General features: G+C 38.4%; 1 protein-coding gene across 1 annotated transcript in view; it reads left to right on the top strand.

The window, feature by feature from the left end:
- LOC134422457 (dynein axonemal heavy chain 5-like) overlaps nucleotides 1–16,415 on the top strand; it is a 150,367-nt gene that overhangs the window by 130,031 nt on the left and 3,921 nt on the right. Inside the window, exons 73-75 of the mRNA XM_063164536.1 lie at nucleotides 2,287–2,419; nucleotides 11,254–11,462; nucleotides 16,189–16,410. Of these exons, the coding sequence (XP_063020606.1) occupies nucleotides 2,287–2,419; nucleotides 11,254–11,462; nucleotides 16,189–16,410 (564 nt within the window). The remainder of the gene's footprint in view (nucleotides 1–2,286; nucleotides 2,420–11,253; nucleotides 11,463–16,188; nucleotides 16,411–16,415) is intronic.

Below are 16,415 nucleotides of genomic sequence, written 5' to 3'. Positions count from 1 at the left end.
TTAGTATATTAATCTCAGAAAAGCTATTTTGGTTAATGAGTTTAATCTTTTGAAGGTTTTTTTTCTGAGAGTCGGTATCCATATCTTTATGTCATAATAAATACAGCCCTGGATGTAAATCATCTGATTGCTTGATAAGAAGAATTCTAATAAAAAACTAGTTAATCATACTTCAGTGCTTGTATTTGAAATTAATCTTACAGCAAGATTTCCAAGAAATGCACTGTGTTATACTCTCACCATAAAGTGAGAGTAAAAAGTAAATCTCACCATAGATCAGGATGGATTTGTATACAATAAAGTAAGAAGTATGGAATTCTTTTTTCAGTTTTAATACCTGGTTGTGCTTGGTGCTCCAGACTGAGTCTTCTGAGCATATTTAGGTTTGATTAGCAAATTTCTGCTTTATTGGTTGCCTGCCTTATTCAAAATATTATAGGTATTTTGTAGGTACATGAAAGTAAACCAGAAGATTGCGTTAGTTCTGAGAATTGACTAGGAAAATTGTAAAATTATCAGCACTGTAATATTTAGAATCTTTATTTCATGTCCTTTTTGTAGAGTCATAAATATTAATATTTTGGAATATAACCCCTTTAATAACATCTTCCATACAATTTTTCCTCAAATGGGAGAACTTTTCCTCTAAATGATCCCCAAAAGGAACACATGATTTGTAGACTAGAAATAAGAAGTGTGTTTCTTATATAAGGGATAAAATACTTAGACTATATTCTGTATAATTCCTTTCTTATTAGTGGCATGCACTAGACTTCTAAGTATTCTGAAAAAAATAAATCAAATGTTTTTACTTTTTTTCAAGAAGCAGAATTACCAATTCCTGTGAATTTTTCAGAAAGCAGAAGTTTTCCCTGGATTTTGTATGAAATAATCAGAATACTTCATTGTGTGGATCATCCAAAAACTTTACTGCCTCAGCTCTAGTCTATGGTAGCTGGTTTAAGTATTTTTTTCTCTTTCACAGGCAGGACACATTAACTCAGTCTGTAAAATGTACTGTCACACTGCAAAGCATTAGCATAATTGGCTGGCACCTATTTCTTGGACATTCTGTCTGACAAACCCATGGGTCCTTGTGATTAAAATATGATGAATAACCTTGCTGATAGCTGTCTCCCAAGGAGAATAGCATAAAAAGTTGAGAAAGAGTATTTTACTGGGCTTGGAGTTGAAATTTAAGATTTGGAAATTGCCAAAGCATTTGCATATTTATACTAGTGATTATAACTACTCATCTGCTATATTATATTAATCTTGCAGAAATTTGCTATTCATAGTAATAATTAAATCTTTTGTAATGTTTATTATTTGTTTAAAATGTATAGTATCTATAATAATGTATATATTGAGATATATGAGCCATTGGTGTTTTCTAAAAGAGAGGAACAACTGTCGAAAGTCTGAAAAATCAGGAATTCTGGTACTGGGTGTGCTATAGGCACCATGATTTTTGCAGGTGCCATTAAACCCTCTCTCATGCAGTGTAGTACCCAGTGAATTTTGATATACATGGAACATACAGTGCATGTCTGAAGCACATTCCATACACATCATATGCAAAATGAGACAGGGAATGCTATTGCTATTGTCATTATGACTTGTCCTTAACCAACACAGGCAACTGATTCCCTTTTGAAAATATTCTCTGTTGAATTTGAGAGAAACTGTTGCCCTTGAAAACTAAAAAGGCCAAAGGCTTCTACTTGCAAAATGGTGCACATAATGGTGTAACAGATTTCTGTGGCATCTGTATTATTTCTGGCAGTCTTGCCTCTCTAGTAGTGTATCCATGAGCATCTTGTCTTATGAACAAGTCACATGCTACTGAAAGTAGCAGCTTTTACATATCATTGTTCTTGTTAAGTGGAACTCCATTTGCTGCATTATTTCAGCTCAGCAGAGCAAGAAAAGGTGACAAAGTTCACCCAGCACAATTTGGAAATACAAAGAAGTTACCATCAAACAGTGCTTTTGTGTAGCATGTGGGTTTTTTTATTTTAAGATCTAAGACCCTGCAGCCTAACAAGGACAGAAGGAACTGCTGTGTCCCTTCAAAAAGAGGGAACTTTCCCTTCTTAGAATGATGGAGGAGCTCGTTCTGGTAAGCTAATGAGTCACAGTGTGCTAAATCTTACAGTTGGCACAGGACTTGAATGGCCATCTGTTACTAAAATGTTTCTTTTCTGAAAATGTTTTTGCTTTCAAAAATTATTGCATGGCAAACAGGAGATTAGATTTTATAATCATTGCACTATTCTTTTTTAGGTGAAAGCACAACTTCAAAAGATGGGAGCTTTTCAGCCCATAAACATATTTCTCCGTCAAGAAATTGACCGGATGCAACTTGTTATATCCAGAGTTCGAGCTACACTGACGGATCTCAAATTGGCTATTGACGGTAAGCTACGCTATCAAACATTGTAACTAAGGTGCAATGCTTATTGCTAGCAGTTGCTTATACATATAACTAAATAAATATTTCTTCTCGTTTCCTTCCTTTCTCTTTTGTTCCTTCCCTCACACTGTTTTTCTCTTTTTCTCTGTCTTTATCATATGACCACTAATTCTAGCCCTTAAAATCTCCTGATTGCATCTCTAAGGACGCTCCACCTAAATTTATTCTGCACTCATCTTCTCCAGTATTGCAGTTCGTGTCCCTTAGCACTACTTCACTTCTGTGATTCTCTCTAGGATCCTCCAGAGCTCAGAGGAATTGCATGGAAAAGTCCATGCGCCGTGTATACCAGAGTTATTTAAGAAATTAGGCTGAGACATAGTGATATAGAACAAGGTAGAAGGGTTGCTGCAAAGTAATTGAGAGACAGGGAACTCAGGAGGCAAGGTGAAAAAGACTCTAATTTAAGGTGAAATTTGACACATTTGTGAAACTGGCTGTACCAAATGACATGTCTCTAAATGGAAGCTGAAGTGAGTGGCAGTGTCAATCAAAAGAGAGAGTTCTTCATTTAGGCTTCACAGGAGGCAGGAAACAGCACTCTGAATCTCTCAGAGACACAGGAGTATTTGGCTGAAAGTGAGCAATGGTGAATGAAGTTAAAAAACCCCAAGAGTAGAGGCAACTGGAAGCAGATGGAGAATTTGATCAGAAAAAGAGTGAGGAAAAAGAAGGGATAATGATGTTGCCATCTGCTTTTTGTTTTCACTTCCTATTTTGCTTCCTCTTTTGCAAAAGTTGAAAAACCCAGGAAGGAAAGTGTACTGTTGCTCAGCCAAACTTTTTGAATTAACAAATCAAAATGGAGCAGGAATGGGTAGCTTCCACTGGTAAAGCTCTCACCCAAGTCTGCTGTTCTCTAGCAGAGACACAGAAATTATCTGACAGAGCAAACTGTCCTCACAGGGAGCAGGTCAGAATGCCTCAGAATTAGTCCCTTCTGACACAGCTGATGGCATTACTGTAATCTGTCTTACTGGTGTTCTGACAATGTCTTTCGTGAGGGGGCATTATTTTTTAATTTGTATTTTTATTACATAAGGATCAAAAGGGATTTCTTTTTCTCTATCATTTTTGTGATACACTAAGACAACAAGACATGCTTCAGGAACCTCATGCCTCTAATCTGAATCTAGGAAAGATGTGCCCAAGGCTAATAATCTTTCATATCCTGCAATAAAATATGTAAAGATCAGGCTGGAAGAAACAATTGTCCTCTCTTTCTGAGCTGAAAGTTCCCTTTTATGTGTGAATAGAATCCCTTTTCAAGTATATAAAAGGTATATTTTCCATCTAAGAAAGTGTTAGTCTTTCCTTGATTGTGACAGATATATTTAAATTCTCAATATATATAATATTCTGCAGAGGCTGGATGAGTAACATAATTTATTTGCACTTCACATTCAGTTCCACAGTGGGCGCAGTCCTCTGCCAGATGTTTAATCAAGTTAATGCTGTAACTTTCATGCAATTCTCTAAAACATAATTTCTTACAGACAATCAAGTTAAATATAGTGAAAAATTGCTCTGAAAACAAAATTGGATGTATAGTTAACAATAACAATTAATGGCTTCTGGCATGTTCATGCTATATCCAGTGCATGTGGTAGACTGTTAATTAGGAGATGGAAAGAACATTTAGGCACTCTATCTCAGCAAACGGGAAAACCCCAAACTCTCTCATACTAGATTCTCTCCCAAAATGAGTCAGCTGCAATCTCAGGTCATCTGAGGTGCTTAATTTTCTTTACAATGAGGTAAAACTGATGTGCCTGCTGGAACAGGTCTTGTAATTTTTGACATCTGCCCTGCTCATGTATCTGGCTCTGGCTTCACAATCCTGTTAAGACCCAACGCCGACTTGAAGCAGACCTAAAATTTCAAGTAAATTTGGTGTTTAAGAATATAGTGTGTCTTTAGGTTGTGAAAGGAAGTCTGAATATCTGATTCTGCAGTTTGGATGTGAATGGATGGACCTTGTTATTTGGATGTTACTCACCACGGTAATGTAAAGCACTCCTCAGGGGCTTTTGAGGTAATTTGAGGTAGTTTAAAGCCCTCCTCAAGGGCTTTTGAGGTAATTTGAGGTAATTTAAAGCCCTCCTCAGGGGCTTTTGGGGTAATTTGAGGTAATGTAAAGCCCTCCTCAGGGAGAGCCCATGTGCAGCTGAACATGAGGGATGTAGAAGGAATTTGCAGACACAATTTTGTCCTTCTGTCCAGAGGGCAGATTAAGCAGTTCAGCTTTTGGGAGGGGTGAGGATGCTCAGCATGTGTCCAACATGTTTGTTGGCAAATATGCCCCAGAAGCTTGTATCTCCACCAATAAACTTTGCTGCCCAGAGGGACACTTTTTCTGGATCAAATTGTAGTAATTAGATTGTAGCTGCACTTTGTACTCTCACTTATGTCCCAACCATTACTTCTGCTTTAATTACTTATTGATTGCCCAGAGTTTATTTCACAGTTGGCATAATACAGAGCTTCACCATAAATCAGAACACAGCAGTGATGGTTGTCCTCTTGAGTGCCCTAAATAGAAGCCACGTTCCAGACAGAAAAATCTTTTCGGAGACAAGGAGAAGACATGGGGTTTGCACCAAAAATGCCACACCTTAATGGATTATGAGCAGCAGATCTTGAGCCCCTGTCAGAAGATGACCATTCTTTGTAGGGCAGTATCCAAGCTGTAGAGTTCCTGTGTACTTACCTCTTGCCTCTGGCCATGTAGAGGCCTCTGGCACAGAATACTAATCCCCCACTCTTTATTGTAAAGTGGATACTTCAAAGCCCCTCTCTCCTACTAGTGAAGACACTGTCTCTAAATGCAATAAAATCTAATGACACATCCAGTTATTCTTAGCCTTTTAGAGTTTGTTTGAGTTTGTCTGAATGTGGCCTGTCTGTGAGATTTTGTGGGGTTGTCTTTATTTCTCCATGCACTGAATAAGAGTAGTTAGCATTTTGGTGTCTTCTCTTGGTGAAGAAAGTGAGAAGAGAGATTCTGTGGGAGTGTTTTCCATGAATGAAGTGGAGCATACTTGTAGTAGCACTGAAGGTGGATAAATAAGCACAGCTTTTAGTTTGATTTTAATCCTTATTCTTTTTGACCCAGTTAACATTGTGTTTAAGGGCTTCTTGTGAAACAAAAAAATGCTTAACTCATTACTTATATCTGGGTTCTACTTTGGTCATAAAAGTACATCCACTTGGTTCTTGTTCCTGGTACCTTACAGCTTTGTGTTTTCAAACTAATCCTTGGGAATTGCCTAAATTGCCCACTTCATGAACAAGTGAAGAACATCTGAGAAACTTTGGATTTTTTTTATCTTTTCATGTCATATATGTGCCCCATGATCACAGAACTCCCACTGCTATTTGTACAGTATTTACAGGGTTAGGAGAGAGAAGTCCTTTCCTCATAACATGTTCCCTGAAAATACAGCAGTTCTATGGCAATGTAGTTCTACAAATGTTATAGGAGTTGTGTAGGATTTTTAGGTCGTCTACACAAGCTCATGAGTGAAGCCCATGATAAATATTTACTACTTATCAATTTCTCTGGGTCTGGATTGAAGGCACTTGAGACAGTAGTTCATGTTTGGACTCAAGTGTTTATTATTTCTTATCAGTAAAACAGTCTCACTATTGTGAGTTTGGCAGCCTTTCATTAGAAGGCACAAGATGGCTAACAAACTTTTGTTACAAGGTCTTTTTAAGACTAAACTATCCAATTAAGAAATGACACCTAGATTATTTTCCCTTTTAACCCAATAACTGATCCCAAAGAGGCCACAATGCGGACTTTTCCACCCAATTACAAACTGCCACCCAAACCCAGGAAGAAGAAGCATGAAGAAGAAAACCAGGACACCACCCTGTTCCCTCCATCTTGCTTCCATCCAAAACATACAAAAAATCCCAAAACCTAGACTTCTCACCAAGTTATACACCTACACTACTCTCTATAATCTATTTCACACTTTTGTGGATTCTAGTCTATCTTGAAGTCTAGGAAACTTTCTCTATGAATGAGGGTCAAAGTCAGTGCTCCCCTGGGGACCAGGGCACCCCAGAGCAGACAGAGAAATATTCCTGGTGCCCTGGGTTTCCAGAATTACTTTTTTCCAACTCAGAACACCATGAAGTTGAAAGTACCATTTGTATCATGATGCCAAAAGGAATTTCTGTTCATTGTATGTAGCACCTTATAACAGGGATATAAATGAAGCCCAAAAGAGTCCAAAGAGGTAGCTGGTAATTTATTTTAACCTACATGGTGAGAAAGTGAAGCTCAGGAAACTAGTCTTGCCAGAGTTTACAGGAAAGGTAATTTCCCATGAAAGGAAGAAGTATGGACTCATTCCCCATGTCTGGCTAAGTTTTATTTTGACTTGTAATGGTATTAGACTGCTAACACACAGTTTTAGTTTGGCTTGCTGACAATGGTAATAGAAAGATCTTGGGCTCTTACCTTACTAAGTTGTACTGTGTGTATATGTATGTGTGTGTGTGTGTGTGTGTGTGTGTGTGTGTGTGTGTGTGTGTGTGTGTTTGTGGGGCTTGAAGGAATTCATCACTTTTGGATGAGGATTTTGTTTGAAAATAATTAAGAGCACTCAGTAAAGACATTAGTGGAATGTAACAATGGGGAGATCATTTGAGGAATGAAGAGGATGAGTCTAGTATGTCTTGTGGTGTAGTTACTCTTGGCTCAGCAGCTCTCATCCATTATTTAATTCTCATCCTGATAAGAATGCCAGAATGCCTCCTGTTGTCCTTCACAGTGTGGCGCATCATTTCTGAACTTCTTAATAGGTGTTGCATATGCCTGCCATGATGCTGGCCAGGACAACTGTTTAGAAACACACATTGCACATTAAGGACAAACTGCAGAGTAGAGTTTTTCTGCCTGTTGTATTGCTGTAGCTCAGGGTAGTGATTTGTATTACTTTTTTTGTAGAGGCATGTGTGGATTTTCATCTTCAAATTACTGCTGTAAACTTAAACTTTAAAGAGAAATCAGATCAGGGGCAAAGGTTAGATGCTGCTGGAGAGAATACCAGCCTACAAATAAAACATGGAGAGAGTGCATTGCAGGTCTTGGCTGCCTGTTTTACCCTTCCTGTTCTAGAGTTGAAGCAAAAGAAAGTGACAAACTTTTGAGGGGCCTTAGGATTAAAACAGCATGGTGGAGTTTAAATGAGCTTCCGAGAACTTCCTGGGAATTACCTCAAAATGCTTAAGTGACCAATTACTGAAAGTGAAGAAAGAGGAAAATACCCAAAGAGCTGCCTGAAGCAAAGTCAGCTTCTATCAGCACAGCAGTGGTGGTCACAGAGCTGGCAGAACCATACTAAATCTTGCAAAATATAGTTTTAGGTATAGGAAAACATATATTCACTTTTATACCTTGTGCCTTTGGGTGGAAAAATTAAAAAAGCTTTGGAGAAAACACAGGCAAGTGTTAGCTGTTGCCATAAGGCAGAAAGAGAGGAAAACTTAAGAAGTTATAAACAAGTTGGTATTTTCTTTTCAACATGTTCAGCAAAGAAGAGGGAATTGGAGCTTGGTGGTGGAGGTAAGGTAAGACTGCTTCAAGAGCAGAGAAGTAGTTTGGGAGGTAAACTTGAGAATAAAGGCTGAAAAGGTCAGCTTCTGGGGCTGGGAACTGGGGCAGTCAATAATGGATTGATGCTTTCACTGAGCTTTTTTCTCCATGTACTCTTCAGGCTAGCTTAACAGATGCAGTGTCTAGCAAGTATTGTCCTCCAGGGCTAGTCTCCAATTTTATTATAATGATATCAGCTATTGGCAAATTGTACTTGATGGAGAAAGTAGCTTTTTCTCATTTCATTTATGTCCTACATAATTATTCTTGTTATTTTTGATTTACATCTGTGCCTGTGGGAAGAGAATCAGTCAGTGGACCAAGGCTTTTTTTGGTTCATGCTGGAATTTAAGATCCTTCTTTTGTTCCTAACTTTAGCTACTCATTTAAATGAGCTATGCAAGTTTCCTAGTCCAGATAGACACTTTCATGAATGTGAAATTTAAAACAGATCCAAATTTTACAAATTCCAGTTTTCAATTCAATCTGTGGGAGCTATGAAAGTGAAAAGGGTCAACTCCAAGAAATAATACAAGCTCCTCATCTAGTCTATTCAAAGCATTATATCTATTGAATGAATCACCCTAAAACCAGATCATTTTAAAAAACCAGACTATTTACTTTAATCATTCAATAACAACTAGTTATCCTCAGAACTGAGAAGTTTTATTTGGGTTATTCACCACTCAGCAAGAGGAAAGATTTAGATGTGGTTTAGAAGGGAGATGGTATAAATGTAGGGCAATCAAAAAGGGGAACCTTATTTCCAAACTGTGAATACTGTGCAAACAGTATGGTTCTAGTAGATATTATTTTTAAAGTATGGAAATGCCTTCTTTTCTTTAACTGATCTGACCCTTCATCAGTCATTTTTGGATGGCCTTTATTCCATTCAAGAAAGAGAATACCATGGAATAACCCCCAAAATAACCAAGTTATAAACAGTTGGCATGTCTCATTCATAGAACATTTGAGCCTGTCATGTTAAGTTCATAGGACATTCAGTCTCTTCATATAGTACAGTGCTCTGGGGTTCCCAGAAGTTAAATATGAGAAGCCTATGACATTGTACTGTTAATTCAATTTATCAAAGATAGTTTTTCAAATACCTTTATCACTTCTGTCCAGATAGATAGCATGATTTTTCTCCTATGGTACTGATTTTATTTCTGACAATTATTTTATTTTGTTAATTATTTTTATTTTTATCACACTATTTTGGCTGCAGAAATGCATGCCAACGCCCACAGATGCCATTTAGTGCTGAAATTCAAGCACTGGATGCCTACAGCCAGGGATGACACCCACTCACTAGGAATATTTATGCAGATATACGGGCACGGCCTGAGCTGTGAACATACCTCATCCTCAAGAACACTCTGGCTTACATTCTCAACAGCTGCTCTGAGTCATAGCAGGCAGACATCCCGAGGGATTTCACAATGCTTCAGGGCAGAGACTGGTTGTATCTCCCTATTTGAAAAGCTCCAGCCTGCCCAGAAGAATTGAGAAAGAAAGGAGAAAGTTGAATGTATCAGCCTGAAAACAAGGAATAACCAGAGATGAAAGAGTTCTTTCTTTCTCAGTTCAATGGTAGTGATCCCCAGGGCTAAACCAGGATGCTCCTCGCTTGTTTTGTGCTCTCGGTACAGTTGCTCTGAAGCTGAAACCAACATGCATTGCAAGACTTTCCCCCCCACTTTTTTCTGTCTCTAAATGGTGTAATACTACATTTTTCTAAGCAAAGTGGAGAAGACATGGAGTGGCTTCTTTCTTACATGTTGGTCCTCTTAGGCTTATAATTTATGTCATAAAAGTCTCTTAGCTAACCCAGAATGTGATTCTGAGCCTGGTTACAAAGCAATTGCAGAAAATGCAGGAGAGGTGTGTTTTTTTTAATATTTACAGTTTGGTAAAAGCTAATGGTTTTCTCAAATAATTTGTTGCACAAAAGGAGGTGCATATAAATGGAAACAGATCACGCATTATCTACTAGAAGAAATCGAGGCCTATTTGCCATTTATATATTGTAGAATGCACTAAATTTGCACACACTGCTATAAGGACTGATTATGTTGTAATGATCTGTTCAAAATTAAGCTGGTGTTTGGTTTCTTGATGGTCTTTTCCTTCCCCTCAGCTGAAGTCCTGTCAACCTCAGTGGAAGGAAGGGATTTGAAATGCTTTCTTTTTACAGGCCACATTTCCTTATGGGTATGTTTGCACGGACCATTGCAGTTTTTCTTTGCAGTCACCCAGACCACTTCCCTTTCCTTTACATGTTCTGTGGCGGAAACCACTTAATTCTGTTTGGTGTCTTGTACTGTCCTTGTGGGAATTATAGCAGCTGTGTGTGTGATGATACATTGAACTTTGATTTTATATGAATATTTAATCAAAGTTGGGGTACCAGACCAGTTTATGTAAGAGAATAATAGAACCAGTTTCTGGAACAGGGAAGTCATCCTGAGGCATGGCTGTGTTCCAGATCTCTATTGAGAGTATACAAGGTGTAGGAACTTCTAGCACATGGAAGAGTGAGTGTCACTGAAAAATCACTGTCTTAGTAAACGCCAACATTTCAGTGGAGAGAACAGCACTATGTATGGAATATGTGAGTATGCACTGCCAAAAAAAAAAATCCTTCCTTTAGCTTTATTTTACCTCCCGCTTTCCCATTGAGAATCTTGATAATGGAAATGTACAAAGTTATCATTAGTAATAGTGAATTTCATGAATATAATCACAGCCAGTACATGCTTAGGATATAGATGAGTTACACAGTGTATCTCTACCATTGATCATGCATGTAGGATCCATTAAAATTTATAAAACAGTTTTCAATGATTAATCACATTCCAGACACACTGTGAATATAATGAATACAAATAATGTGTATGAGGGAGAAGAAGTTGTTTAAGAAACATATCTTTGTTTCTGATCAAAACAACAGAAGAAATATCATTTATCTTATCGCCTTCAGCTTTGAATCAAGTCTTATAATTTTGAACAAATTAACTGCAAACTGATAAGACTGCAGCGCTACAGGTGTGCAATTAAGGCACAACAAAAGAGGGTTTATTAGACTTTGAATGTCATTTGGAAGTTTTAATTGCCTTTGCAAGCTAGGGGAAAGTTCATTCTGAACATTTTACTTATTTTCCAGGAACCATAATTATGTCAGAAGAATTGCAAGATGCTTTAGATAATATTTATGATGCTAGAATTCCAAAACTGTGGTTTAGGATTTCCTGGGAGTCAAGTACTTTAGGATTTTGGTTTACTGAGCTTCTTGAGCGAAACCAGCAGTTCTGCAGCTGGCTGCAGGATGGCCGTCCAAACCAGTTCTGGATGACAGGATTCTTTAATCCACAGGTAAGATTGCCACGTTGACCTTCATAACTTCTGAGTAACAGCTAAATTAGACCTTGGGAGAACTTCAAGTTGACTTAATATTGACTATGTGAAGTATAATCTATATTAATTTTTTAGCATAAATATAGAATAAAATGTCTTCGGTATCTCCTGAAGAAATTTTTGCTAGAACAAAATATTGCTCCTGAAATAATTAAATACATCTTTTGGCTGCTTTAATTATAGCGAGGAAATTGGGTAAGTACATGCTTTTGCATTTCAACTTAATCTTAATTTTTTTACCTCTTCTTCTACAGTAATCTCTTTTTTATTTATTGCATGAAAATCCCTCTGAGTACAAAACAAGATAAGTTCCAGAACCTTGACATAGGAAGAAATGATTTGGACTTGGTTCTCAATCCTTGCAAATCAGTTCCTTGAAATGGAAGGTTTGTTATTCATACCACCCCAGAATTGTGCCAGACAGGGTCTGCAGAGACATATAAAAAATACAATCTCTCATCTGCACCATCTAAAATAAAAACCTGGCATGAAATGAAACACAAAAAGGGAACAGCTGAGAGCAGAGTTAAAAGAAGTAAAGTATACATACCTAGATGATGTGTAGTTTCTTTGTGGAGCTATCCACATTCATTAAAGCTTTTTATGATTCACAGATGTTTGTGGGAAGTATGAGTTGTGGTAATGAGTCATTGTGAGAGCATCCAGCCAACAGGTTTCTATGAAGCCTTAGGAAAGAGCTATTTTAAAGATCTATTTTAATCTCAGTTCTTGTTAGCAATGCAAAAGCTGGCTTAAACAGCTGCCTAGAATAGAGAAAACAACAGTGGCTTATACTCTCTAGGACTACTGCTGGGAAATATCCATCTATCATCTAACCTGTGTGTGTGTCAGCTGTCTGCTGGTACAACTTTATAGCATGGAAGGGGGCTCACAGAACCCCTGAGCAAAGAGTTCTCAAGTAGCAGAGAGAGGAATAGGAGTTCTAATAAAATTATTATGCTTCCACACTTGGTTTGCTAACAACACACTGATAGCAGCAATCTAAAACACTTCTAAGTAACTTTTGCAGTGATCAAGCTGGATGCAACCCTAACAGCCTTTTGGCTTTGTTGGTGTTTGCTTTTGCTCTACAGATGAGCAAAAGCTGATAGAAATTTGGTACTGGACATTTCAGCCGGCTTTTTTGTGCTTGGGGATTGTGTCAGTTCTGAAATTTTGCCAGCCCAAAGTTGGCAGCCTGCATTTTTTTGGATCAAAATAGCTGGATTTCTGAAAAGAGCTGCCAAATAATCAGTGTAAAATGTCCCCAAACAAATTGTGATTTAATAGACCATAGTAAATGAGAAAGCCTCTAGAAATACAAAAATTACACACTTCATAACCCCTAGTTCCTAAAGTACCTAAATACATTGTGTGCAGAGATTAAAAAATTCATTTGTGCTGACAATCACAAGCCTAAGAATCAGATGGTTATTGTAGTCACCATTTTCTGTAACCTAGGCTGTGGCAGTGGCTCATTCTAAAAGCAATTCACCTGAGGAAAGACTAATTTTCTATTTAATTAACTATTATTTTGTTAATAGCCGTACTTCTGTGTTTAAAATCAGTATTTCACATGTTCAGAAAATTGATTTTTGTCTTCTCAAACAAGCTGAGGTGTTAGTGCTGCAGTTCTAATGGTTTGTTTGTCATACCTGAGATGTTGTCAGAAAAATCCTTTCATTTGTGAGATGAAATGCAGCTCCTAAGTCATTTTCCTACTTGCATGTATCTCACTGTTAGCTTCACAGTCAATGGATAAATGCCACGGATAACACAAGGCAATAAAATAGATTTATAGCACTGGAAAAATGAGGCATTCTGGCAATAAAAAATAATATAGGACCTGATTCTGCCTACTCTTGGACTGTTTATACACTAGGATAAATTCAGTAATTTCGCAGAAGTTAATCTTTATTTTTAGTGATACAAATGAGGGCTGGCTCAGACTTCTATGCAAAAGAAACCTGAAGCCCCATGTGTGTCTGCACTGGGCCAAGATAACTGGGGTGAAAAATGCAAGAAATGCCATGAATTTTCTTCCCTGCTGGAAGTTAATCTGAGGTTACTGGATTGTTTTCATCAAAAACTTGACATTAGGTGTTTCTCATTTCTACCTCCCAATTTCCACTTAGTGGCTTACACTGTTTTATTGTTTCCTTGTTTGCATCTCTGCATCCAGCTCCTGTCACTTGTCCTATATATAGATTTTCAGCACTGTGAGGCAAAGCTGTTTCTGCTTGCGTAGTACTCAGCATAACGACACCTCAAAACCTACTTCTATGCCCCTATGACCCCGAAGTAATGTGAATACTAATCAGAATATGAAGTAGAATGCCTGCATTCCTCAGTGTCTGCAAATCCATTCCTCAGAGTTCTAGCAAATCTGCCATAATCTGCTCAGTATTTGCAAAGTGACAAACAAGGAACCTCCAAAGTAAGATAAAGGAGAGAATATGATTCTGAGAGCAATAGACTTAACTGATTTCCATGTGTATCTGCTTTCCCTCACTAGAAGGTTCAGAGTTAGTTCACATGAGTTGTTAAAAGGAAAGGGGCAAAGCTTTTGCAGGCTTCAGTGAGCTGGACAAGGAGAAATTGAGGAAAAGGCAAACACACATGTACAAGAAAAATACCAAAAAGCTAACCAACCAACCAAAACAAAACAAAAAAGGAAAGGATTGCCAGAAACTGAAACAAATGTCATGGCAACTGGTGCATTATGTCCCTGACAGAGGATTTTGGGATGAACCAGAGCCTCAGATGTACAGTGGCACCTCAAGCCACTTGATTCTGTCTTGCTCTTTGTTGCGCCATTCACCCACTCTGGAACACCCAGCTGGGCCCCCAGCTCACAGCTGCAGTCTTCAAATGTGTCTAGGATTCATTCAAATGAGCAGATAAGCATGAAAAGTCCCACTGCAGAAAGTGTATAGGTCCTGCAATCTCTAGGAATAATCTGCTATCTAAACCTTATCCCTGGAGACAACTCACAGCTTGGAGCTTACTTTTACTCCAGTGTTTCCATGGTGCCTTTGAACTGATTCCCTTTATACAGTCATGGCTCTGTCCTCTTCAGGCTCTTCTTTCTTTAATATTTCAGTTTATCTGGGATCCAATAGCCCTCTGGGGCCTTACAGCAGTGAACACTTCATGTATTTTAAACTGTTGGTTCTAGCATGTTTCTACAAATTAAAATTCCACAAATTACTGCCGCGATTCTGCTTTCCTTTAATGGCATTTCTGATAGAAGAACTTGGCCTTTAATCACGTCTCCCTCAGCAATACACTGGAGTTCTCAACCACTTTGAACGCAATTACCATTATCTGTGCTATCACAAAGCCTCTTTAAAACACTTGTCCTGGGGTCTCTGGGATTATATTAATGAGAAGCAACCAGTGTGAGTTAACAGAAACATCTGGGTTCCTGAAAGTCATCTCATGTTCTCATAACTTGAAGGGCATTGCATGGCTACCGAGTGCTTGGAGCACTCCAGTGCTATCAGCCAGAGACTGGCCCCTGCGTTCAGTAGACAATTTGCGGATTTTCCCACATCTGACTTCTTTCCATTCATTTCACCCTAATGGTTAGCTCAACGGAGCATCCCGCTCTGTGAATACTGAAGAAAAAACTTTTTCAATTCCCTCATTCAATTCCCTCCTTCCCATCTTGATTTCTGCCTTGCTGTGCTGTTGGCTCACCGATTCCCACCTCTCTTTGTTCCTCATGTGGCTCTCTATGCCCCCTTCTCTGTCTCCAGAGGCTTTAGTTCCCTGTTCTGAAATATGTCGAGAAACTTGCTCTTTCCTAGGTGTCCTTTCCATTGCTCCTGCATATTCAATTTTTTGTTTTATTTGTTCACCTCCTCACTACACAAATGGGTTTCCACATCTACAGCATGACCACTGGAACAGCAAAGGAGTCTACCCTCCCATCTCTAAGGACTAAGGCACTTCCCACATACTGAATTGTGCTTTCCCATGGACAGCTCTATCAGGGAAGCTAACTAGCATTTTCAGCCTGGCTTGTCTTTTGATAGCTTATACAAATGCCATGAGATTGTAGCTCTCTAGAACAGAGAGTTAGTTTTATTCTGTGCTGCTGGAGTGCTCTGAGTTTATCTTGCTGTTGTCTAAAACACTATGTTATTGTAGTGTGTAAAGACTTCACTGAGCAAAGTGTCAAAGGCATTTCAGTATTTAATGGCATGATTCCAGCTGGTACTTCCTTTGTTTTCTGTAAAGGCTTATTTGTTGACTGAAAAGCATTTCTTAAACATTAGTATAAGAAAAGATGAATAATATAGCCAGTGTTAGAGAAATGAGAAATCACCTGTGTTTGGAATCTCTCAAAACACATTAATCTGGTATATAATCACATTATATACCTCTCTCCATCTGGTTGGTTGTAAAAAAAGGCATGAGAGGTGAATTATACAGACACTTCTGATATATTGTGAAGCTAACTTGGGGGCTGCTTAGCACCAACATGTGCACACCAGTCATGTATGGACGCATGGTACTGGATTTACACTACCGAATTTAGTTTATATGCACATGAAATTCTGTGGGATGGGCTTTAATACAGCTGGTGTCACTTACATAGGAAAAAAAAAGTTGTAAATGGTTTAAATTCAAGGCTTTAAAAAACTGCTCTCTGCCATATTCCTGCGTGTCTCCTTAGGGATTCCTAACAGCCATGAGGCAAGAGACAACGCGCATGAATTTAGCCAAAGGGTGGGAGCTGGACAGTGTTGTTTTATGCAGTGAAGTGACCAAGATGATGAAAGAAGATGTTGTTGGCCCTCCTCCTGCTGACCTTGGTGGGGTTTACATACATGGCCTGTTCCTCGAAGGGGCCGGCTGGGACCGCAGGAACAGCAAGCTGATCGAGTCAGCACCAAAGGTGAG

This window comes from Melospiza melodia, chromosome 1 (genome assembly GCF_035770615.1).
Source record: "Melospiza melodia melodia isolate bMelMel2 chromosome 1, bMelMel2.pri, whole genome shotgun sequence".
Classification (NCBI taxonomy): Eukaryota; Metazoa; Chordata; class Aves; order Passeriformes; family Passerellidae; genus Melospiza; species Melospiza melodia.
Note: the sequence above shows the minus strand (reverse complement) of the source record. Positions and strands in the feature narration are given on the sequence as shown.